Source organism: Panthera tigris, chromosome D3 (assembly GCF_018350195.1).
Source record: "Panthera tigris isolate Pti1 chromosome D3, P.tigris_Pti1_mat1.1, whole genome shotgun sequence".
In the NCBI taxonomy this organism is placed as follows: Eukaryota; Metazoa; Chordata; class Mammalia; order Carnivora; family Felidae; genus Panthera; species Panthera tigris.
Genome location: NC_056671.1, coordinates 1533923 through 1559486, shown reverse-complemented (window position 1 = coordinate 1559486; position 25564 = coordinate 1533923). Strand labels below are relative to the sequence as shown.

The 25564-nt window shown below is 59.5% G+C and overlaps 1 protein-coding gene across 2 annotated transcripts in view; it reads left to right on the top strand.

The window, feature by feature from the left end:
* The window catches only part of ADGRD1 (adhesion G protein-coupled receptor D1), a 124441-nt gene that overhangs the window by 57711 nt on the left and 41166 nt on the right, over window positions 1-25564 (top strand). For both annotated transcript variants that reach the window (XM_042961810.1, XM_042961809.1), the window contains one exon: window positions 21642-21715. In XM_042961810.1, the coding sequence (XP_042817744.1) occupies window positions 21642-21715 (74 nt within the window). The remainder of the gene's footprint in view (window positions 1-21641; window positions 21716-25564) is intronic.

Genomic DNA, 25564 nt, shown 5'->3' with positions numbered 1-25564 from the left:
GGTGGGAGGTGTGACCCGGGTCCATGTGGACGGAGGTGGGAGGTGTGACCCGGGTCCCCGTGGATGGAGGTGGGAGGTATGACCCAGGTCCTGGTGACAGTGCTGGGCGGTATGACCCGGGTCCCTGTGGACGGCGCTGGGCGGTGTGACCCGGGTCCCCGTGGACGGAGGTGGGAGGTGTGACCCGGGTCCTGGTGACAGTGCTGGGCGGTATGACCCGGGTCCCTGTGGACGGCGCTGGGCAGTGTGACCCGGGTCCCCATGGACGGAGGTGGGAGGTGTGACCTGGGTCCCCGTGGACGGCGGTGGGAGACGTGACCCGGGTCCCTGTGGACGGCGCTGGGCGGTGTGACCCGGGTCCCCATGGACGGCGGTGGGAGGCGTGACCCGGGTCCCCGTGGACGGCGCTGGGAGGTGGCTTTGAGGGAAGTTGGAAGTCACCAGGGCTTCAGATGGAAGGTACTGTTGACATGCTTTTTTGGGAACACATTCTGTTTTCCGTGAAGGACGTCTTTCGGCTTCTAGATGCAAGAAGCTAAGGACAGAGTGTCTGGAGAGGCATCTCTTTGTCGTAGAAGGCCTTGCTGTCTTTCAGTGGCCCTTGATGTCTTCTTGCTACACACAGTAGCATCCTGCTGGGCCCAGAAGACAGTGAGAGCGTGGGGTGCGTGGTTCGGGGGGGGGGGGCACAGACACTTCCAGAGTCTCTGAAGCAGCTTGCATTCCGGGTCTGCTGGTCTCGATCTGGCGCCCAGTGCAGTAGTGCTGGATGGTGGCTAGAAGTCTGCGTTCGTGTCTTCTGTGAAGTCGGAAGGTGCCGGTTTCAAAACCAGAGAAAAAGAAAGGGTAGATTAAAACGCAGCCCCTGTTTTAATGGTTGGTTACTGCAGTTATTTTTAAAAGAGAAAGGTTTTGAGCAAAGACTCTCGTCTCGAGGAGAGGCGGAGAGGAATTTTTATCATACCCAGAGAGGGTGGTAATTGAGGCTTGTCTTCGCCAGGCATTCTCTAGGGTTTTGGGGCTTTTTCTTTTGAAGATTGCTTTTGCATTTCTGAGGATGTTTTTGGAGGCGGGCTTTTTTGACTTAAAGCGATACGTCTGATGGGAAGCATTTCTCGAGGAGACCTTCGCCAGCGCGCCGTGTGGGGCGAGCTCGGAAGAAACGCAGGGTGCGGGTGGTCTCCCCGGCTCTGCCGGGGGAAGCGTGGGGTTCGGCCGGCAGCTTTCCTGTTGCGGCGACGGGGCCAAGGCCTGAGGCCCCGGGTTGAGGCGCAGAGTGGAGTGTGGGCTCGGAGGGGTCTCCGAGGGATGGTGGAGGCAGGCCGGGCCTAGAGCTGTCCTGGGGGCCCCTTAGCGGACGCCTCCTTACCCCTCTGCCCCCGCTGCCCCCACCGCGGCATTGAGTCTGTTACCCTGGGCGATGGTGCTGGGCGCCATCGGTTTCTCTGCTCGTGAGCCCAGTCGGTGTTCAGACCCCGGGCTCTGGAATGTGCACAGTGAGAACGTGTGTCGCGGGCATGCCTAGGGCCGGGGCTGCCTTGTCTCGGGGCTCCGTCACGGCCTTGGGCCTGTTCAGTTCCCCCCGGGGCACTGACTGGTTTTCTTAAGCTTCCCTCCTGAGCCTGGCAGAAGTCTCCTCTCCCCAAAGTGCCCGCCTTACTGCCCGGGGGGCACGTTGGTCACTGAGAGCCAGCACACCTGTCTGTATCTCGTCGGCAGGGCTGATCAGCGCCAGGCCCCAGGCGATCAGGCCCCCAAGTGACGCCAAGCCCCCCGGCACTCACGTCTCCACGGGCACAGTGAGGCTCAGACACACGGGGGCACAGAGCTTCGGCCCCTGCTGTTCGCTGGTCTTTCGGGCAGGAATCTCCCGACTCCCTCGGCATCCGCCTCTTTCGCTCCCCATCACACTGAGGAGCTGCTTCTTGTCAGGACGTCCCCGCCGTGGCGCCGTTGTTGCGGGCCGTCCTGTGCATTCGGGGTGCTGGGCGGCGTCCCCGGCCTCTACCCTTCCGATGCCCGGAGCGCCCCAGTCCTGCTCGCTGCTGCGTCACTGCCTGCCGTATGAACGTGTGTAGCACTCTGTGCATGGTTTGGCTCTCCTGGTTTAGGCTGTGGAAGAGTCACTTCTCTGTGCTTCTCAAACTATGACCATCAGAACCAGATGTAAGAGAAGCGCAGGTAAGTGGGCTTGATTCCGGTCTGAGGCGTGAACCCTCCCGGTGGGTTGTAGTGTGCAGCCGTGACTTCTCTCGGATTCGTTGTGAGAAAGGCGCTTCCTTGTCTTCTTATGGTCACTTTTTGGTGCACTAGGGATCTAGAATATTCCTGCCTTGCAGACTATAGTGAAAACCACGGTGCCCACACATGGCTGTTTGAAAGCACAGCACGCACACATGTATGAATGTACACACACACCTGCGCACATGTACATGAGCACAAACACACAGGCACGCACACAGGCACACCCATGCACACACACACACAGGCACATACACATAGGCGCACACATGCACATATGTTCATGCAGGCACACACATGTGCATGCATGGCACACATACACATGAGCGTGCACACACGCACACATACATGTACACGCAAGCAGGCACACGTACATACACGTGCACACATGCATGCACACACGTGTACAAGGCACACACAGGAGCACACACGTGCACACAGGCACACACATGTATGTGCACACACGCATATCTGTGCACACAGGCACATGCGCACACACATGTGAACACGTGCACACACATGCACGCACGTGGACACATGGGCACATACATACATGGACACAGCCACATGCATGCACACATACATGCACACATGTGGACACGCGTGGGCACACGGGCACCCGCATGCATATGTAGTCCAGCATGGTTGAAATCCCACCAGCCGCGATAACCGATGTTCACATTTTGATGCTCTCCCCTCAGGAGCTTCTGCAGCTAAACTTATGGGCTGTACGCATAGTTTCTTGTGAGTGGGGTACGCTCTCCCTGTTTTCATTTACCATGCACGTTTCCATGCCGGTAACGAAACAGCGTAAGTCATTTTCGTGGCTGCGTTACCATGTGTCTCTTTGTCATCGTTCTGTGGCCACACGTTGTTTGTTTCGTGTTTTCATTATCGTGGACAACACGCTAATGGGCCTTCCGTGTTCCTGCTCAGTTACCGCTTCAGGTGAGCGTCGTAGGGTTGCTCCGTTGATGTCTGCACGTTGTTCTTCCACTCTATACTTCATTGTGGACGTTTAAGGCAGATCTGCATTTCCTCAGCGCAGGGGCCAGTGGAGTCCTAGAACCACATGTTGGAGCTGGAGTTCACACTCTCCAGACCCAGCTTCTCAATCCTCACAATTTTGAAATGTTGTGTGTCAGGGAAGTACAGCAAGCTTATGGGAATGCACACGCATGAGTGCACAGCATGGCAACTCTTCACAAAGTGAACACACCTGTGAGATCACCCACACCCCATCAAGGACCCCTCCCAGGTGGCTCCATTGGTCAGATGTGGGTGGGATGACAGTGCTGCTTGGGCACAGGCATGCCGTGTGGGAACCGCGCACACCCACAACCCACAGTTTGGGTGCCAACCCGGGAACGGAACTGCCAGGTCCTAGGGCATGCATGTATTCAGCCTGGGTTGGTAATGCCAAGCTGGTTCCCAGAGTGGATGCTGATTTACCCACCACCATCAGCATGTGACAGTCCCAGCTGCCAGCATTCGAGGTGTCTGTTGTTCCCACCTTAGCTGTCCTGGTGGCTCACGGTGGCTCATTTCTGTTTTTGCTTTTTCCTGATGACTAGTGAAGTTTGTCACTTTTTTGCATGTTTATTGAACATTCTGATATTCTTGTTTGTCTGTCCTATTCAAGTCTTTTGCCCATTTCCCTGTGGGTGGTCTGCTTTTTTTCTCTTACTGATTTTTTTTAGGACTTCTTTATACATGTTGGGTGGGACTCATTTGTTGGCTACGTAAATGGCAAATACCTTTTCAACCTGGGTCTTGCCTTCTTATTCTTGGGATATCTCCTGATGAGCTGCAGCTCTAACCTCTAACGCAGCGTGATGTGCCAAGCTTCTCTTCATACCGCGTGCTCCGTGTGCCCTCTCCCCGAACCTTGCCCCACCCAGCGTCGTGAAGGAACTCTTGTGTTTTCCCTCCTAGGCCTTCTCTGATTGTCCCTGTGTGTGCTGCGAAGCATAGTCAGGGTCTCCATTCTCCGGGAGGGTCAGCATCCCCTCCAAGGCAGCGTCATCTTGTTGTAAATCAAGTGACTGTGTCTGTGTGGCCCTGTCTCTGGACTCTGTTCCTGCTGCCACTACCCGCTGACCTAACCGTCTTAAGGCTCTAAGACCTACATGGGGCCCTGGCTTTATTTTTCTGGGCTGCCTTGGCCATTTTGGGTGAGATACCCATTTTTACATTTGATACCCATAACACACTGCCCTTCATAGGGTTGAGCAATTTGTGCTGTACACAGAGGGGCTTGCCAGCACCAATCTCCCCGCATGGTTGCAAACTCCAGCGAGCACAATGTCGCATCGTGCTGGTGTCATTCTTATTTGAAGTTTTATTTTTTTTTTTAATTCTTTAATGTTTATTTTTTAAGAGAGAAAGACAGAGCGTGAGCAGGGGAGGGGCAGAGAGAGAGGGAGACACAGAATCCAAAGCGGGCTCCAGGCTCCGAGCCGTCAGCACAGAGCCCGACGCGGGGCCCGAACCCACGGACCGTGAGATCATGACCTGAGCCGAAGTCGGATGCTCAACCGACTGAGCCCCCCAGGCGCCCTGCGGTTTTATTTTTTATACCATTTGTGTCCTTACTGACTTCCAAGTCCTGTCTGCCTGTGACATCATTTACTAGCCTCATTTGTTATTTTGACTGTTTTGGCCACGTGCCGGTCAAAACGTGTCTTTCGTCAGGTGTCCACTGCTTCTCCAGAAGAGGGGTGTGCTGGTTTCCTATTGCTGCTGCAACAGATTACCACCAGGCAAGGGTTTGAAACGACACGGCCTTACTGTCCTGCAGTCGGGAGGTCAGACTCCCGAGCTCGGTCTCATGGGGCTAACCCAGTGTCAGCAGGTCTGCGCTCCTTCTGGAGGCTCCAGAGGACGATCTGTTTCTTGCCTTTCGCTGCTTCTAGAGGCACACCTAAACGTCTCTTCCTGACCCGACTTCCGTAGGCATGCCTGCCTCTCTGACGGGACCCTCCTGCCTCCCTCTTGAAGGGGCCCCGCTGGAGCCTCCAGGATAACCTTCCCATCTCGAGATCTTTAGCTTAAGTCCATCTGCAGAGTCCCTCCTGCCGTGTAAAGAGCATCCTCGGGTGCTGGGTATCTCTGGGGGATTCGGATGCTGCACATCAGCAGGAAGCCCCTTCCAGCTCCGCGGCGTCCAGATCCCTGGAGAAGATGCTCGGACGCCTCGGCGTGCACAGCCACCACCGCGGGGCGGCACCGTCCCTCCTGGGAGCCGCTGCCTCCAGCCCTCCTCGCTCTGGCTGATTTGACCGGACGTGGAGACAGACAGATGCTTGCTGCTCGTCGTCCCTCGGCCGTTGAGGCCACGCTGATGTGGACACTGTCCAGCTGTGTATCGGGGCTGGGGCGCAAGGTGTCCTTCTACGTCACAAGGAACAAGTAGCCTGCTTGCTTCTGTGGGACGGCAAGGCGTCTCCCCTGGCTGGTGTGGCCACGGGTGGCTGCTGGACAGTTTGTCACGCGACACCTACGGCGTGTCGCCGTGAGGCTGCGAAGGAACAGAACCCGTCCCTTAGACAAGCTGGAGTTCGCTGAACGCAGGGGGTCTGTTGCCTCAAGTGAAGCCGGTGATCGTGTGGTTCAGGGACCGGCGCAGCCCCCGGGCCCCTGGCGTCTTGTATGGCGTCCTAACCGCTGCCGTCCTCCCATGAGGCACCGCAGGTGGCACGGGGACGCGGGAGACGCGCTCGGTCCCCGCGCTGCTCCGTCCGCATCCGGGGATGAGCGCAGGGCAGGGCCTCGTCCCTGCCTGCAGCGCCGCGCGTGGTTGGTGCGCTGTGCCTCGGGCAGCTGGGCTGGCCTGGGTCACGGCGTTCCCTTCGAGAAAACGGCTAAGGTTCGTGCTGCCTTCGCTCCTTTCCCGCTCATCCTCTGGCCCCGCTGCCTCGTGCCACAGCGTCGCTGTGTCCAGGTCTCTGACGGCAGGGCCAGCGAGAGCTCGGGACTGTCGTTCCCATTGGGCCCGGCCTGTTTTCTTCCAGGGTCTGAGCCCGGGGCCCTGGCGGGTGTTCAGGGGTCGGTGGAGACTGTGAGCAGCGCTGTTTTGACTTGTCCTTGAGATGCCCCGCCCCACAACTTGCACATAAATAGCTACATCACACACATGTTCTGCTCAGTTATCACCCCCCACCGCATCCATGGTCCCACCTCTCACCCCCCCCCACCCCCAGCGCCTCCGTGGTCCCACCTCTCAGCCCCGCCCCCACACCCAGCACCTCCGTGGTCCCACCTCTCACCCCCCCACCCCCCAGCACCTCTGTGGTCCCACCCCTCACCCCCCCTACCCCCAGCGCCTCTGTGGTCCCACCTCTCACCCCCCCCACCCCCAGCGCCTCTGTGGTCCCACCTCTCACCCCCCCCACCCTCAGCACCTCCGTGGTCCCACCTCTCAGCCCCGCCCCCACACCCAGCACCTCCGTGGTCCCACCTCTCAGCCCCGCCCCCACACCCAGCACCTTCGTGGTCCCACCTCTCACCCCCCCACCCCCCAGCACCTCTGTGGTCCCACCCCTCACCCCCCCCACCCCCCAGCACCTCTGTGTTCCCACCTCTCACCATCCCCCCAACCCCGTCCCACGGGACCCACAGTGCAAACGGCATCCGCTTGTCTCTCCAGGGCGGGGAAGTGGGGAGAAGGTCCAGCTTGGCCTGAGCCGAGCGTCTCCATGAAAACAGGCCACGTCTCAGCTAGTCGTCAGCGGGAAGGACTCTGATGAAAGCTGTCTGGAGGCCGCACTCACCGTGTCGGGGGAGAGAGAATCCCAAACAGGGAAACCATCGTCCTCGTCCCCAGCAGACGTTCCAGCGCAGGGGTGGCTCAGGACGTCCAGCCCTGGTGGGCTCCTGCTTTGTGCCGGCCGAGTGTGCTCCTACTGAGAGCAGGGACGCACAAGCCGGCCCACCCATCCAATGGGGGCAGCTGGGCCCCGGGGAGAACATTCGTTTGGAGAAGGCTGCCTTTCCCCTGGGGCCCAAAGAGGTTTGCCTGCTTCCGAATCATGAATTCGTTGCAAACGTTTTAAAATTGGGAGATCCCACCTAAAAACTAGGACTTCTCTCTGTTTTCCCCCTGGGATGACAGGGGATCTGAGAAGGGCTCCGGACTTCACATCTGAGCTGCCATCCACTGGGCTCTGAGGCCCTGGGGTGTTCAGGTCGCCTTCTGGGCCTGTGGGAACCCAAGTTTGACACCCGTGATGTGACTCTGCCTCCAGGGGAGGCTCTGTTGTGGCTCCGCTGGCTTCCCAGAGTAGGGGGACTCATCTCATCTGAGGGGGATCCGCAGGTGGTGGCTGATGGGACGGCCAGTAAGGAGGAGGGCAGTGTCACCACCGGCTCCCCTTTTCTCTCCCCCTCCTCCTCGCTCCTCCTCCTCCTCCTGAACTGATACCACTCCTTGATAAGGGTCAAGTGTAAGCACTCATGTCCTTAGACCCTGAGTTTTCAAGTATACGTGAGAACAAACGCGTCACCATTAAATAGAAGATGCTCACGTTTGTCTCAGTTGTGTGGACCCAACATTTTGCAGTGCCCGGGGTGGGCAGCTGGCCCAGGGGAAACAGTGTGCGAAGCAGCAGGGTTTTGGAGGCGGGCAGCTCTGGAAGAGCCCCAGGGGTAGCCCTGGACAGACTCTGTGATCTGGGGTGAGGCGCCCGCCCTCTGAGACTTGTCTGTGATACGGGCTCGTGATGGCGGTGAGCGTCCCAGCCCCAGGGGCAGCGGGAGGGACCGAGCACAGGGAACAGCACCGTGAAGCTGCGATGTCTTGTTCCCTCTGGGGCTGAGCTTGCAAAGCGGTGGCCCTTTGTGCCACGTCCAGCCCGAAGATGACCCGGAGTGTGTTTCAGGTGGTTTGGAAGCAGTTGCCAATATTCAGTCAGGAGACTTTGACCTGAACATCCGACTTTCTGGTTTCTCTCCAGAAACCCGAGTTTCTGGTAGTGCCAGTCCTGCCGGAAGGCAGGATGGTTGGAGAGGAGAGGTGACTGTGCCCTGGGCCACCTGGAAGGGGCCATCATCCCAGCTGGCCTCCCCTGGGGGTGACACGTGTCAGTGGTGCGACCGTTTCTCGGGAATGCCCTTGCATCGCTGGGGAGCAGGGCCTTCACGGAGCACAGAAGATCAGGGGTGCTGGGCCCTGGGGGGATGAGGTTCAGGCTCAGGCCTTGGGAGGTGCCCAGAGGGAGCCGTTCAGGACCCCGCGATCACAAACAGCTTCGTCCTGCCGGGTCAGGGCCGGGCGTTGGTCTGTAGCTGCAGCCACTCCGGACAGAAGTCAGTCGGTGACAGCAGGAGGGGCCTTCCCATCTGGTCTGCACACCCTGGGGCACGGTATGAGGCCATAAATGGCTCCCTTGGTGCTTTGTGGAAGGCCAGGGATCAGTGGGGGCAGGTTTGATGTCGTGTAAACCAGTGTCCCTATCGACAGGGAACAGTGGTCTCGGCAGCGGCTGCTTTCCTTGGGACGTGACAACCCCCCCAGGCTTCCAGGGTGGGGCCCCAGGGACTGAGCTTCTTCCAGAACCTGGCCCCCTCCTCCAAGCCCAGGATGGCTCTGTACTTGTCACCTCGTGGCACTCATCGGGGCTGGGGCTGCAGGGCCTCCGTCAGCTCCCCTGGAGAAGGCTCCTGGGGCCTCTACGAGGTGTATCCACTGATGTCCCACCGGGCAGACCCGTTCACTCTGGACAACGGAGAACAGGTGTCCACCTGTCACGGACCTCTGTCCTGCTCCCACCTGGGCACATAGGGCTAGGCTGAAGGGGGGCAGCAGGGGCAGGAGACATCCAGGCCTGCAGCCTTTCTGGAGCATGAATGGGGTGTGGACGGCGTGTGGTTGGAGCCCTGGGTCATCTCTGAGTTCCCCTTCCCGGGGAGAGCGTTGCCTTTCAGCCCAGCCTGCAGCGGGCTGGCCGCGCTGGCGTCTCGAGCATGGGAACCCGGACCGTCCCCGGGGCTCGGCGGGGAGCCGCAGTGCGCCTTCCTGCGTGCTCAGCGGCTGCAGCTGTGCTGGGGCCCAGATGTGCCGAGGGGTGTGCCCGCCCTTCCTGGTTTGCACCCTCAGCCTCCGGGAGGAGCTGGGACCGGGTGGGGGCCCTTGGCGCATGGCCCGAGAGGGAGTTTCTGTGACCTGCGCTCCTTGGATTTGCAGGGTGGAGGGCTGAACCGGGCGCCGTCCCAGCTGACGCTCAGATCGGCAATTTATTCCACGATGATAATAGGTTGTTGATCCAGTAACTTTTTATAGTTCACATAAAAGGCTTTTGTTCTCTGAGAAACCATTCCTCATTTCTGGGCAGGACGGGATCTTTTTTAGATGTTGGCGTGGCCCTCCTGTGCACTGTGGGACAAACCCGCACTCGGGGCCGGGAGTGCACCCTGGGCCCGTCCCGCCGGCGCGGGGCAGTGAGGCCTGCTGTCTGTGCTCCCCAGGCCGCCGGAGGGCCAGGCTTCTCCTCCTGAGCACTTCCTGGCGCTCAGAGACGCGGGGGACGCCGGCTGCCTTGTCAGACCCCAGGTCCTTGCTGAGGTCAGGCCAGGCCACGGCTTTCCCACGCACGGGAAAGCAGCGAAGCAGAGGGAGGGGGCCCCGGGGTGGACGCAGGAGGAAACAAAGAGCGGGAGCACAGAGAAGCAGACGCCATCTCGAACCAGCCCCCTCCACCTTGTGTTAGCTGTGTGGTCCCGGGCTGGGCCCTTGGGGTCTCTGGTCTCAGCCTCCTCCTGTGTGCAGCGGGCCGCCCTGCTGCTGGCAGTCCCACGTGAGGGCTGGCGGCTAACGGTGTGGGGCAGGTGGCGCTCGGTAGGGAGAGGCTTGCGGGCACGGTGCCACCAGGCACGGCCCCGACTGCCCTGGGCCTCGCCCATCTGGTTCCCCCCTCGTCCGTACCCCACGCGCTTCCTCTGCGTGACAGCGATGAACTTCTTTTCAACCTGCACGCCCACTTTTCTAAGTAGCTGTGGGCAGAGATTCTGGGCGTGGGGCGGTCGCCCCGGCATCTTCCAGTGTGCAGGCAGAATGTGGCCTGAGTACCACCCGAAGTGGCCTCCTGCACCGGAGGTGCTCAGAGGAGCTGTCTCCCGGAGAATGCCGGCCCTGGGACTAGCTGAGCCACACGACATCCTCGTGAGCCACTACATGTGTGCTGCGTGGGGGCTGAAATACGGGGGCACCCGTGTGGTCTGTAGGGAAGGAGAGGGCGAGCCTGGTGCCTGCTCTGGGGGACACGTTTCGCTGGGTGGGACTGGCCTTGCGTCTCCTGGGGGCTGGTGGCGAGACGGAGAAACCACCGGACCGGAGGGGGTAGCGGGGCAGTGGGAGGGACAGCGGGAGCCCGTCGGAACTGACCCCCTGAAGCCTGGAGAAGCGGGGTGGTTGCTTGGGGCTTGCAGCTGTCATCCTGGGTGGTCAGGAAGTCATCTTCGGACTTGTCTCTGTGGTCTGGTCCTTATGAAACCGGGCAAAAAGGCTTCTTTTGCAAGCGTTTGGAGCGTGTGTTACATGACGCGGTTCCAGGCGTTTGTGCAGGAGGCCGGGGACTCCGCGTGTCCCAGCTGGGCGTCATCTGCCCGCCGGTGGCCCACGACACAGCTGCGTCCCGTCCCTGAGTGAGAATCAACAGCGCCGCCAACGTGGCGGTCAGGCGGGACACGCTGGCGGCCTGTGTGGCTGGGAGGTGCTTCCGTCGGGTGGCCAGGTGTCCTGGCGCTGCTCACGCTGAAACGTGACTGGCGGCTTCCGGCCCAAATTTCCAGAGTCGCGAACCGCGCCCGTTTCCACGTTCACCCTCGGGGTTCAGCGGGAGGGACGGAGGCGGCCCGTCCTCCTGGGCCCTCACACCTGCCTGAGGTGGAGGGTTACACGGATCCACCCCAGGAAACAAGAACGCCGTGTTCCTCTGATGGTGGATACTGGCAACCGGCCGTACCGCCGCGTGCTGCCTTGCGTTTTCTGCTGTTTATTTGAAACAGAACTGGGGTGTTTGTGTTTACGTGGTAAATTTCCATCGAGAGTCCTCTCCGTAAACGATTAGGAATTCCAGTCATGACGTAATTTTCTGGAGCGTTCGATATTTCTGACCGTGGCAGACATCTCTTCAGCCTTTCCTGACCCGCAGGTGCCCATTCAAAGGCGGAGAGGGTGCTCGCGTGTCCGGGGCTGGACCCTGGATTGAAGCCCGGTCGGGAGGGGCTCAAGCCCCAGCCGGAGGGTGGTCCCACCTCTTCTGTCTTCCCCTCCTTAACATACGCGGTTTGTGTGGATGTTTCCTCCTCCAGCGACAGAAATCACAGCTTTTGTGGCCCCAGGAGCTCTGAGCAGAGGCCTCCAGACTCATCTGGGTCTGTCTATACGGCAGACCCCTTGATCAGATCAGGAAGGACACGCTGCCAGGAGAGAAGGGCCCTCGGGAGCAGAGCTGAGGGGTTGCTGCCCACGCCATCAGCCGGAAAGGCTTTGCCCACAGTGTCACCAGAGCCCCAGGCCAGGAGCTTGCTCTCCGGGTCTGATGGCATCGAGTCCATGCCGCGGCCACTGGCTCAGAGGTCTGATGGAGGAGGCCAGCGAGGCCATAGCAGCCCGAGGGTACATTCCTGGGCAGGGTCTGGTCCAGGGCAGGGTCCAGTTCTGGGCCAAGTTGCCCGAGCTCCTGCCACCTGCCCCGAGAGGTCAGGGGCCACGGAGCAGCCATGGGTCACGCCACATTCCTCTCTCTGTGTCTTCTCGTGTCTCAAAATCGGCCCCAAGGCGAGCTCTTCTGCAGCCGGCACACCATCCGGTGGGAGCTGGAGCGCTGTGTCCTGAGGGAAGAATCATTGCCCTTGGCCACCACCGTCACCGGCACTGCCTCCCCCCGGAGTCAGGGGGTGCTGCCAGGGCTTCGGGTGAGGATGGCGAGGAGGCGGCCGTGTCGCCCAGCCTGGTTCCCTCCCCCGGCGGGATCAGGCTTCTCTTTCCAAGGCGTGGTCCTGACTATCTAGGACCTCATGGTGAGGGGCGTCTGCGGAAAGAAGGGGAGAGAGCCAGGAGCCAAGGTCACACTGAGCCAAGCGCGAGCGGTCCCCAGCCGCCGGAGCGACAGAGCGCTAGGACACGCGCTTCCTCGGTGGCTCTGTGGGCTGCGTTGGAGAACACGGCGGTGCTGGCCACCGCGAGCAGGGCAGGGGCCACAGGGACTCTGAAGCCGCCAGGGGCCCCACCAGCCGCAGCGTGAGCCTCAGCGGCCGGACCTGCCAGTGTGGCCCTTGTTCACGGCTCCTGACGCACGGGGGCTCTCCCGGCCCCGCTGTGCCGCGCTCAGGGCCAGCGGTCCCCGGGTCCACATGCAGCTGGGCGGGCTGGTCCCTCGGAGCTGGGCCCCGGGCCTCTGCGCTGGTTTTCCAGGCCTCTCTCTGGGCCGTGGTGTCACTGCCTCCTCGGAGGACCTCTCACCGGGTTGCCCCTGCCCCAGGGTGGGGCGGGGTGTCACGGGCCGAGCGCCCCTCCGCCCTTCACTGCCCTGGGCCACGGCTGCCTCTTCCTCTTCTCGGTATTTATGCCTCTGAGTGTTATAAAGGTTTTATTCATTTTGTCGCGACACCCTTCCTTGTTCGAGGCTGCTTAATTCTGCCAGTGTGCTCTGCCCCAGCGGGAAAGCGTGTCTTTAAATAAGAGCTTTTCCCTAGAAGCAGGCACAGTGGTTTGGAAAGGCTCTGACATGCTTTCGGTGCCCCGAGAATGACAGGCTTTCATTTCAGAAGTTACTGCCGCGTTCATACCCCCGGACCTTTGGCTTTTGGACAAACCAACCATTCCCTGTCTGCCTCGGTCAGGAGACCTCCTGCTTCCTTCTACCTGCTTGCGTCACTGTTCGTGTTCAGGTCAGTTTGGCCACTGAAACCTTGTCTTCCAGGATGGACGGTCAGCCGGATGATTATTTCCCTGTGGACATCCGTCAGTTTTGACAGTTTTGTATCCATTAAGCAAATTTGTTCCGACATTCCTGGTGGCCTCCTGTGTGCATGATTCTTTGACTCTTCCTTGGAGGTGGTAGTAACACAGTTCATGCCTCCTTCATCAGCGAGTTAGACAATATCTTTAATACGTGTTCATTTTGATCTCTCTGAGAGTCATGATTTCACCTTTGTGGAAAATTGTCTTTTAATGAGTGGGAAGATAATTTAAGGGAAAGACTGTAATTCCTCTGTTAGAAAAGGAGTTTTTTTCATGTGTGTTGAATGTCCAGGAAAATTTGGATTAAGCTGTTTTACTTATGAACTTGTAAAATAGAGCGGCAAACGGAAAATCTAGCGTCTCTGGTCTCCACGGTTCTAGAATGCACATTGTGAGTTCGACATTCTTACCTTCTTCTCTAAGTTAAATTGCTCACCTTTCAGGGAAAATAGCATCACTTTTAATGTGGTTTATGGATGAGTTCAAGATCGAAAGCACGATTTGTTATTATTAGCAGCCACAGAACCAGGCTGTAAAATAGATCAGAATTATATAACCTCTCCAGCCCACACCATTATCTACACAGGAATAAAAATATTACTCTCCTTGGTGTGGCCCCTCGGGGCATACCTATAATTGCAGTTTCCTGATTATCTGCAAATCCCGCAGCTAAAGGTTTATATTGAGATTTCTGCTTCGTAGCTTGTGTTATGAAAACAATACATTTTCCCCCCAGTTGAGGACAGCTGATAGACACGGAAACGGCATTTACTGTTTTGATTGTCAGCCCTTATTTTCAGACATACGTTAGAGGGCAAACTATAGTTTATGATCCGGGAAGATTTTCTTGCTGTAGGAAAAAAACCAGACATGTGCCATTGGAAACGAGAACCAGTGAGGATGATGAATTTAGGGACCACGGTCCTTCTACACTTACAAAGAACGTGTTCACGAAACTTGGGCCAGCCACATGGGAGTCCTGGGTCTGCTGGCCGCACAATTCAGGGCCAGGAGGGAAAGGCGGAGATCCATATGGGAGCGACCAGCAGATCATTACTGAAGCCGTGTTTTAAGTTCTGAGTCTTTCTTTTCTTCCATCACAGCACGGATGACAGTAAAATTAAGTTTGCAGAACATTTTTGAAAAATTCAAACCAGGTGTCTAGGGAGAAATAACTTATAACCCAAATATTCCATGAGCAAGAGGCGTCTGGGAAGAAAAATAACACAGAAAGAGGTCTAGAAGCAAAAGCGGACCGCTTTGATGTGGGTGGAGGGTGGAATCTGACACCGGGGGCGGGGGGCTGTGGCCGGACCCTCCCCGGATGATGGATAATTGCTTCCCTTGTTTTGGCCCAGACCACACAGGAGACACTGTGCTTCACAGTGAGAACACAGCGTACCCCTCGGGATGCAAACGTGGGTGTTCACCGAGCCACCGGGGCCCCAGGAGGCGGGAGGAAGCCCCACGAAGGAGTGGGGTCCTGGGTCTGTTGTGTATCTGGGTGTGCTGGATTGTCTGTGTGGGACTCTCAGTTGGTGACAGATAGTGGAGACTCGAGGTGCTGGGGAGGCAGGGGAGGGTGATCCCCAACGAGAGTAGCATTGTCCACGATGATGGGAACAACACTCGGTGATCCGCGGTCCCCTTCGCTGGCCGACCGAGGAACCCCACGTTCCTGTGCAGAATGCGGCTCATCAACACGGGGCCTAAATACAGAAAGCCCTGCTTAGTGGGTCGGTACCTTCACCTCCCGCAAGCCTGCGTTTCCTCCGGCTGGCGAAGTGATGCGGTGGAACCCTTTTAAAACCTTTTATTTCGTGATGAGGACAGATTCACAGGAAGTTGCAGATTGCAGAGGTAGAAGAAAGAGGTCAGTGGAGCCCGCGCCTGGTCTCCGCCGTGGTTACGGACGACGGAACTGATTGTGCAGCTGCAGAGCCGGGGTGGACGTCGGCACGTGCTGTGGGTGCAGACGGTTGTTTTAAGTCAGGTGTGGGCTCCCGGAACCCCCGCGGTCACCAAGATGCCCACCTGTTTTACCCCCGCCCCAACTCCTGGCAGCCGGGGGTCTGTCCTTCGTCTTTATAATCCCGTCCTTCTGAGAGAGGAATAGTGAGGATTGCACCGTGGGGCACCTTTTGAGCTTGGTGGCTTCTCTCTCTCAGCCGAACGGGAGGCCTGTCCTGGTCACTGCTGCTTCGGGCTCGCGCCTTCTCGAGGCAGCTGGTCGCACGGCGTGGCGGGCCCCAGTGCGCCCGGCGCTCACCCGGTACAGAATGTTCTGGTTGTTCCCAGGTGCTGGCTCTCAGAAGAAGGCCACCGTAAACAATCGTGCACAGGCTTTTCTGAGGAAACGGCTTGTATTTCTGTGGGATAAATGCCCAGGCGTTTTGTGGGGTCACAGGGGAAGCATTCTTCATATTTTTCAACACTTCTGGACGACGTCCCAGAGCGGCTGTCCCCTTTCACGCTCCCAGCCGCTAGGTGTGAGGTGAGCAGCTCAGCGTCCGTGCCCTCGTCAGCATCTGACAGGGTCACCACCTTCTCTCTCCGTTGCCCTCCTGGTCGGTCTTCATTGCCTGGCGGTAGCGTTGCTGACGTCTCCTCTGGGGCTGCTGCCCGTACGTGCTCGTCAGTGCAACGTCTCCTTGTGCCCCGCGTTCGTTTTCTAACTGGATCCTGCGGAGTTTGTGTAGCTGAGTTGTGAGAGTTCTTTATACGTTCTAGACCGCACGCCTGCGTCACACGTGTGGTTCGTGGACGTTTCCTGCTAGCTTGTGTTGCTGTCCTCTTCAAGGGCTATTTCACAGAGCTGAGGTTGTTAATTTTTAGGAAGTCCAATTTACAGATTTTTTTATAGTCCGTTTTTTTAGTGCTTGTTTATTTTTGAGAGAGAGAAAGACTGAGCAGGAGTGGGGGAGGGACAGACAGAGAGGGAGACACAGAACCCGAAGCAGGCGTCAGGCTCTGAGCGGTCAGCACAGAGCCCGACGTGGGGCTTGAACTCATGAACTGTGAGATCATGACCTGAGCCGAAGTCAGACATTTAACCCCCTGAGCCACCCAGGCGCCCCAGGACATGTTTTTATAACTCATTTTCTTTCTACAATTAACCCCGTGTGTTTGGGCAGTCATGTTATTTATTTCTTGCTCCTGAGCACGTGCAGAACGTATTTTTAGAAGCGCTGCCACGGGAGTAAATGGCACCTGATGTTAACAAGGAGCCTATTTTCTAATGGGAGGAAATGATGCAAGAAAATTGAGGAAAACTGACGATCCCGCACAGAAAAGAGATTTTTGCGACTTGTGTGAATTTGTCTTAATTCAGATGAATCCCAGTGTGTTTTCCACCCTCCCCTCTTGGACTAGAAGGGAGAGGGCCGTGAGGGCTGGAGCCAGGGGGGGCCTGGGGGCCGCCCTTCCTGAGCGTTCTGGGACCCCTGACGTCTCTGTGTCTGTGGTTAGCCAGAGGGCGGGGGCAAGTTGAACCCTGAAGCCCGGGCTGGGAAGGTGCCTCGATTCTGTTTGAGGCAGACCGGAAGCGAGTGTGCGTGGCAGCTTCAGACTCGTGAAACAGCAGCAAGCACATGTGGCGTCTGGGTCCAACGGCCCTAAACTTGTGGCTCAACACGAGATCTTCCTTTACAAAGACAAGCATCTTTGCAGCTCATGCATGTGAAACGGGTGGAGGCTTCCGGAAATGCCCCCAAAGCCCACTGCCGACAAAAATGGACTCACAGCCGCCCTCCCTCCTCGCTCCTGCCGCCTCTCGGCCCCTCTGGTTTGCTCCGCCGGCTGGCCGTGTCGGCGCCTTTTCCGCTGAGAACCTCAGGACTAGGTGTCACCTGGGCGCGGGGGTGACTTGAAAACACGTTGGGCTGTTTTGAGGGGCCTGTTCTAATTGCAGACCCCGTGTGACTTCCCGGATTTTTCCTCTGTTTTGGCCCCGAACATCCCAGCAGTTCCTGTGCCTGTTTTCCCTCCGCTGCCGAGCCGGCTGACGGGCAGACTGTGAGCTGGAACCCCACGGTCCCGGGTCCTCAGGCCGTTCCTCTGGAGTCGGGGGGTTAACGGGACAGGGTGTGGGAAGCCACGGAGGATCGCGCTTGAGAATTCAGACCCCCCTGGAGGGTCCCAGAGTCCCAGGGGGCAGTGGAAAGACCGAGAAACTTGTGTTCCGGGGTTGTGCGAGCCCCACGTGCCTGTGGCCCCTGGTCCCCAGGGCTCAGTGGGCATCTCTGACCCTATTCCCCAGTGGCCGTGGTGCTGACCTCCCAGCCGCACTCAGCTGCAGGTGGACAGAAGAGGCAGGTGGGGACGCTGGGCTGTCACCTGCAGGTAAAACGAGCTCACGCCAGCACCACACGGGCGTCTGCGTCGTGCGGTTGGGATGGGTCCTTCCACAGGACAGACCCGAGTTCGCCACCTCCGACTCAAAGGGGCCTGGAAGGGTCGCGGGACAGGGAGGTTTGGGCAGCATTTGGGCAGGGGAGGAGGGCGGGTGCCTGTGTCAGGGCCTTGGGGGTGACCTCGGATGACCTGATTGTCACCTTGAACTAGGGTGCCTGTGGTCCACACGCACCTGGGGCGAAGGGGACGTTGTGTGCATGTGAGCGCAGCACGCAGGCACGTCCTCAGTGCCCCCCACCACCTACCTCTCCCCGGAGCCAGGAGGGACAGCCCTGTCCACGGACGGCGAGCCCCTGCTCCTCTGGGTCGCAGGCCTCTCCACCCCGACCTCTTGTCCTCTGGCCTGTTTCTGGAGGTGTTTCCTCAGTCGTCTCCTCCATGGGGCCCTGCTACCGGTGCCGGGGTCCGTGTGGGTGTCTGCCAGGAGGGGCTGCGTCCACCCTGCTCCCCTGCCTACAATTCTCAAAGACAAGGAACATCAGCCAACACCAGGATTTTGAGGCTGATTAAGGGGTTTCTTCATCACCTCTCCCCTCCAAAATTAACTTTGTTTTTCTTGCTTTTGTCAAAGATGGGACACCCCAGCCATCTTTTGTCAAAGATGGGACACCGACAGCCTGGCTTGTCGGGAGACGAGCTGGGTTGGGGACGAGGGTGGCCGGCTGAGAGGACTGCTCCCCACCATCCGCCGAGGTCCCTGTGCACTGCTCCCTGAGCTGGGAGTGTGGCATTTGACTCCTTCTGTGGCTTTCCTGAGGGTCAGAATTAAGGACCGTGGTGCCTTCTGTGTATTTGCTGGGAGCAGCGACAGGCATTTGTCTCTCCCCCTGCTTTGTAGGAAAACTATATACTTGGATGCGAAGCAAACAGATTTCCAAGCAAGGGACGTTCATGGGTTGTTATCTCGTAGATTTGTCTGCACCTGAGATGCGTCTTCTGGAAGCAGACACCCTTCTGCACCGTGATTATGGTCGGTAGGCAGTGGATACTCGATTAATCCCGTTTTCTTCTCCCCAAATGGTTGAGTTTTCCGAGAAAGTCTCAGGCCCCGCAGGAGTCGCTCCTAGGGCCCATGTGATGCCTACGTGAGTTTGGGGACGTCAGGTGGCTTGAAGCAGGGCCAGCTTCCTGCTGGAAGGCCCGCTCTCTGCAGACCGCAGCGCCTCGGCGTCAGGGCACAGGAGGCGTGCAGATGAGGGTGCTGCCCCTCGCCCCGGTGAGCACACCCCGTTTCCCGGTCCCGTCGCTCGCGAGGCTGCGGGGCGTCGGCGCCTCCCACGTTTCTCCAGGAAATGGGGCCTTGACACAGATGACTCACCTTCCTGTCTCTGGCAGCGCTGCTCCCCATGTGTTCACCAATCACGCTCCTGGGAACATTCTAGGCCTCCGTTCTTGGAGACGTGCTGAGGGCCTCCGTTCCAGCGGTTGCAGACTCCAGACATGAGGAGGCGGTCTGCTGTTCTTGGCGCAGGATGGCGCGGGGAGGAGCCTCGGATGCCAGGGCGGGAGTTTCCCGACTTGGGGTGTGACCTGGACCCCAGGCCCCGGGGAGCACCGTCTGCGCCTCCGCTCTTCTGACCACACGCACGCTGGGCTTGCCGCGGTCGGGCTGATTTTTAAATCCCCTCGAATTCGGATCTGGAGTCAGAGCGTCGGGACTGGGAGAGGCCCCTTTGGCCAGAAGTGAGAGCGAGCCGGCTGCACGCTGCAGGCGGTGAGGGAGGGCATCGCGTCTCCCTCGGGCCTCAGCGCCCCCCCCGACGCGTGCGCCTGGCCGCGGGCTGCCTGCAGCCCTCGCTGGCGCCCACCCGCCTTTGCGGCACACGAGAACACACACACGCACCTGCCCGTGAACAGTGACGCCTGGTGCTCCTGGAGGGCGGGCTCAGGGCTGCCCGGGGCCAAGGGCACCCCAGCGATTCTAGGTGGGGGCCGCCACCTGGTCCCGATTGGACTTCGCACTTCGTGGGTTTGTGTGTCGCAGTTCCCCTGCTCACAACCTTCTGTGTCCCCAAGCGGCTGCAGGATGAGACTTTGCGCGTCTGAACACGATGTTCACAGTGGCTGGGACACTGAGGCGGGGGTGGGGGGGGGGACAAGGGGCTCTCAAATTAACGGGCGTCACCCCAAGGTCTTGTGAAAACCCCACCCCCTGTTTCCGAGTGCCAGGGGGGCCTGGGATGGGCCACGCCAGGCTCCTGGGTGATGCCTTTGAAGAGCGTCCTCTCGGGGGGGGGGGGATGGGTGGGAAGGGGCACCAGCAGGTGGCCCAGGTGGCGCGAGGTCAGGGGTCTTGGGTGGAATGTGGAAACAGAGTAAGAATAAGTGGAGGTTTGTCTTTTTAGCTCTTCCCTGGACTCCCTTGGCTCTGCCGTTGCGTGGCTTGGCCCCTCCGCTTTCTCTTAGGGTTTGGTCAGCTCAACTCATTTCCCTGGTACCAGCCCCTGTGCCCTGACGCGGCAGGTGCTCGGAGAGAGGATGGCCTGTTGGTTTCTGATGCAGCCCAGCCCAGTGGACCGGGCTGTGGCTGGACACCCCCTCGGGCACTCCTGCCCGTGTGGCAGTGCCGACCCCGGGGGGACAGCAGGCATCCCCGCCCTGGGGGGCCTCACTGTCGTGGAGGAACACAGGTGACGCACAGGCACGTTTCCGGTGGTGTTGAATGCCGTGTAAAAGGTGAACTGGGAAAGGGAGGGTGGTGGGGGCGTCTCTAGGCGGTGAAGGTGTGAGCAGTTGGGGGACCGGCCACGGTCCCGGGCAGGAGGGGTCTGCGGAATTTCCAGGCACAGACAACAAGGCATCAAGATAATGCTGGTACTAGAGGGAAACAAAAGGGGTGAAGATTCCGTTTTGCCAAGATACCGGTAATAAACGGCACACGTAACTGTGTTGTGCGCTCGGGGACCATCAGCCATGGTTCCGGCACGCAGCCGATGACAGATGACCCTCTGGTTTTTGCGGTGGGTCCAGAGGGCACCCGTCAGGGCTGCTGCAGGCACATCTTGGCGCCAGGAAAGAGGAACTTAGGTCCCGTCTGGAGCCGGGATGGCGAGGGAGCCGCCCTGTCGCTCACCTCTCCTGCAGCAGGTTGGCTCCCGCGCTGGCTCCCACGCTGGTCCCCACGCTGGCTCCCACGCTGGCCCACACTGGTTCCCACGCTGGCCCACGCTGGCTCCCACGCTGGCTCCCACACCGGCCCACACGGCCCCTCGACCAGGAGGGGTCTCGTGAGCAGCGCTGGTGGATGAGACGATGGGGTGAGTGGCGGGCGACCACGTGAGAGGTACTGACTGGGACTCTGTGAGACACCGCGAGTCCGGGGCGGCCCTGGCTTCCTGCCGCGCTCCCGCTTCCGGAGCTTCCGGGTGGCGGTTCTGGGCGGACCCCCCGCGATCCGTCTTGGGCAGAGCCGCTGCGGCCAAGTGCCCCAGCTGGCATCCAGGAAAGGTCCAGGGCTGGAATTTTCTCTCTTGGGGGAGAACGAGAGCCCCAGGTTGATCTGGTCTGCTCATTCCTCTGTCCTCATTCAACCAGCCCGTGGTAAGAGCCAGCTGGCCAGCAGGGCCCAGGACAGACTTCCTGGTGGGGAAGACAGCACACAAACAAATGAGTGAATATGTAATCTGCTGCGTGGTGGTCGATGCTGAGGAAGGGGTGGACGGCGCAGGGGTTGGTACCGTTTCGACTGGGCAGGAAGGTCCCTCTGGGGTGACCAGGTGGCACAGACCTGCGGGAGACCATGTATCGTCGGGGGGGAAGAGCACTCTCAAGGGAGGACGCGGCAAGTACAAAGGCCCTGGGGCGGGGCCCTGGCTCCCGGGCTGGTGTGGGCGAAGGAGAGGAGGGGGTGTGAGGTGGTCGATGCCATGGCCTCTGTGACCACGACGGGGTTGAGCTGGAGGGTGGGTGGCCTCTGGTGGCACCAACCCAAGGTCTCCCGTGGGCTGGGGCGCGGTGCTCAGCTCAGTGCTAGGAGCCTGGCTTGTCCAGCGGCCTCATGAAGATATCCGTCTTTTCGTTTCAGTCCCGCCGGCAGCGCAGCGAGGCCACCAACAGCAGCAACCAGGTCTTCCTGTATTGTGCCTTCCTGGACTTCAGGTACTGCCTGCTTGGGGCCACGGCAAGGACTGGAGGGGGGTGCGGGGGGAGCGGGGAGGGAGGGGGAGGGTGTAGGAGAGAGCAGGGAAGGGGAGCACCGGGAGGGCAGGGGGGAGGAACGTGGTGTTGGGAGAGCAGGGGTGGGGGGAGCACAGGGGAGGGGAGCAGGTGCAGGTGGGCGCACCGCGTCCAGGTTACGTACGGTCCGGGTCACCCTTCTGGAGGCAACACGGTAGCGTTGTCCGTAAATGCTGGAAACGCCTCGGGACGCAGGGCAAGACAAGAAGGAGGCACTGGTGCAGGTGTTCTCGGGGGCCACGTGGGACTTAGCAGGACTCCGCCCCTGAAAGCCCGGGCAACCAGTGCAGCCAGGGCGCCACCGCGGCCTGAGAAGGGTCCGTCGCCCTCAGCTGTGCCGCACTGGCCGGTGTGGGTGGGGGGGAGGCTGGGCGGGGGGCGCTGGGCAAGCAGCTCTTCCCCGGCTGGCGTGCAGGCCTCCCAGGCCTTCACGGCCCACACCGGGGTGCGCTGTCGCACCTCAGCCCTGCTGGAGCTCGGTGAGCTGGAGCGCAGGCCAGGGGCGCCCTTCTCTGCGCCTGCGTGGGTGTCCCGGGATCCGCCGTCACGGACGATGTCGAAGAATGCCCGTCCCCTCCCGCTCTGCCCTCGATCCCCACACCGCCGGCGTGGTGTGGGCGTCCGCCGTCCGCGTCCCCACGTGTTCTTTGTTAGCCAGAAGCGCACGTGCAGAAACGGCCACACCTCTGTCACAGGGCTCTTGAGTTTTCACAGACGAGTGACCGTGGGGGTCAGGATGCAGAACGGGCCCGGCCCCTGCCCCATCCGTGTGCCCGCTTGTCACTCCTCCCCGGACTCCAGCTCCTGCAGCCGCCGATTTGTCTTCCACCAACACGGTTCTGCGTCCACGAGAACGCCGCGGGGACGGAACCGCTGTGTGCGTAGCCCGTGGAGTCCGGCTTCCTCCCGTTAGCATGAGGACACCCGCGTCGTCGTGTGTGTGAACAGCCCCCTGTGGTCATTTCCTGCCGGGCGGCCCCTCCCTGGCTCCCTCCCGTCCGCGGGCCGCTTCTGGGCAGCGTGAATGAAGCTGCACGCTGGCCTGCTTTGCGTCCCGGGGAGGAAGCCCGTCTGCCCGGGTGCCTTGTTCGTTCACAGGTCGTCGAATGTCATCTGCTAGCCGTGTCGAGGACTTCTGCGTCCGTGTCCGTGTTCGTGGAGGAAATTGGTCCGTAGTCTCCTTTTCTCGTCAAGCCTTTGGGTTTGGTAGCAGGGTGACCGTACCTTTGTAAAGGGTTCGTTCCGGACAGTGTAGGTCGAACTGGTCTTGCTTCTTCTGCAGCATTTGATCGAATTCACCACGGGGCCGTCTGAGCCTTAGTTTTTGTTGTTGGCAGGCTTTGAAGCACGCGTCACGCGTCTCTGGTTGGCACAGAACCATTCGGGCCACGTGTCCTCTGTGTTCTGGCAGTTACTTTTTTGAAGAACGTGTCCGGGCCACGTTTAAAGTGCGTGCACGGAGTAGCTCGCGGTGTCCCCTCGCAGCCTGAGTGCACGTCAGACGGTCTGTGTCCTCGTCCCCTCGCCACTTCCTCAGCTGGCGCCTGCCATCTGCAGCTCCCCGCGCCTTCTCGGCCGCTCGCACGAGAGGTTATCGGTCCTACAGATCACTCTCAAAGGCACCGCCGTTGGTTTGGAGTGTCTTCCCCTCTTGCATTTTTATTCTCGATTTTGTTGACGTAGTCTCTTCTCACCCTCTTGCCGTGGGATTCGTTTGCCCTTTACTGTCTAACTTCCGAGAGTGTGGGCTTCGGTCATTGGTTGAGGCCTCGACTCTTCCCTGACGCAAATGCTTCATGCTGTGAATTTTCCTGTGGGCGCGGAGTTGGCTGTGTCCACGGTGTTGGCACGTTGCTCTTTCCCATTCGGCGAAACGTGTTTTCTAACCTTTCTCGTGACTTCTTCTTCAAGCCACGTGTTGCTTTGAAGCGTGTTGTTTGGTCCAGCTGCTCGGGGATTTTCCAGAGATCTTTCTGCTGTTGATTTCTTTTTTTTTTTTTTTTTTAACGTTAATTTTTTATTTTTGAGACAGAGAGAGATAGAGCATGAACGGGGGAGGGTCAGAGAGAGACGGAGACACAGAATCTGAAGCAGGCTCCGTGCTCTGAGCTGTCAGCACAGAGCCCGATGCGGGGCTCGAACCCACGAACCGTGAGATCATGACCTGAGCCGAAGTCGGACACCCAACCGACCGAGCCACTCAGGCGCCCCTCTGCTGTTGATTTCTAATTGATTTTTTTTTTTATGATCTGAAAACATTCTTTTTTTTTTTTTTTTTAACTTCAGTCCTTTTAAATTTGTAGAACTTGCTTCATGACCCAGCATGTGGTCAGTGTTGGCGGATGCCCCTTGTTTCCTTTACGAGCGTCTGTTCCCGACGGGTGCTGTTCTTGTCACACACTCTCCACTGCAGACACGTCAGATGAGTGACCTTCTGGAGCCACTGGAAATAAGAACACGACAATTACGTGTTTTCCTTCACACCTGTCTGTTTTCACGCTATTCTGACTCTGTGCGCGGATGGAAGTTTCTGTCTGGCGTCGTGGCCCTCGAACTCCTCACGTAGCGCAGGTCTGCTGCCACTTCCCGTTCGTCTCCGGATGCGTTTGTTCCCATTTTACCTACGAAAGATGTTCACCCTGTGCTGAGAATGCCGGTCACTTCTTTCTAGACGTCAGGCATGGTATCAGCACGTTATTCCAAGCAGGCTTCCCTGGGGACCTTCTGACCTTCCTGACCCCTCCTGCTCCCTCGTGGCAGCCGCGCTGCCGAGACTCAGGAGTGCGTTTTCTCCGTGACCGGTGTATGAGTTAAACGTACGCTCAGAGGAAATCCGCGGTCTCGTTCCGATCCGTGTTCCATGTCCCGTACCACCACAGTTTGGGCTGTGGTCTGCCCACATCGCTCTTAACTGCCGTGTGGGACCTTGGTACATTTGTCCCACGTTTCAGCCACGCGTGCCAGCGAGTGGGCGTTTTGTGCGTAGACCCAGGCGTCCTAGGTCACGGGGTCGTGCAGGTTCTTGGTGTCGCTGGGCCCGGCGCCCGAGGCAGGTCCTTCGTGCGTGGCTGGGGAGCCCGCCTTCCTGTGGGTGTCCCCGGGAAGTGCGTGTCGCTCGAGGGAGGAGGTGCTGCGTGGGGCTCGGCCGCCCTGGCCGATGCAGGCGTCCTCACGCCTCTGCGGCTCCATCCGGGAGGATGTGACTCCCGTGGTTTTGAGATCCCAGTGCCGTTCTGTGTACAGAGAGGCGCACTGTCCATCCCCGTGACCCTGCTCACGTGGCCCAGCGTCTGCCGGTTCCAGGCCAGCCTCTCACGGGAGCGTGGCATCTGTGTGCTTCGCAGAGGGACAGAGGAGCCACGTGGAGCCCGGCTGCCGGCCTGGCTGGCTGTCCTCGAGGTCCCGGGAGCATCAGGCTATGAGGCAGGGCCTCGGGGCCTCCGACTGACAGTGCTCTCTGGCCTCTGCTGGGTGCCCCACCTCCGTGTGGAGAGTGGACCGTGCATCCCAGAAAGTGCCTCTGAAGCCGCTGTCCCCACCCGGAGGTGCCCCCGTGACCCTCTCCTGCCCCACCCTCGGCTTCTGTGGCAGAGCCTCACCCGGACTACGTTCGTGTGGGGTGGCAGTGAAAGTGCCACCAGGGCGTGCTTCCCTAAGGGACGTGGGCCCCTCCGGGGTGGCCTCGTTTCTCATCTGCTCTGTCCACGGCTGACAGTGCCACTAAAACTGAACGTAAAACAAAGAGAAACTCCCGCCTGCTACTTTGTCCAT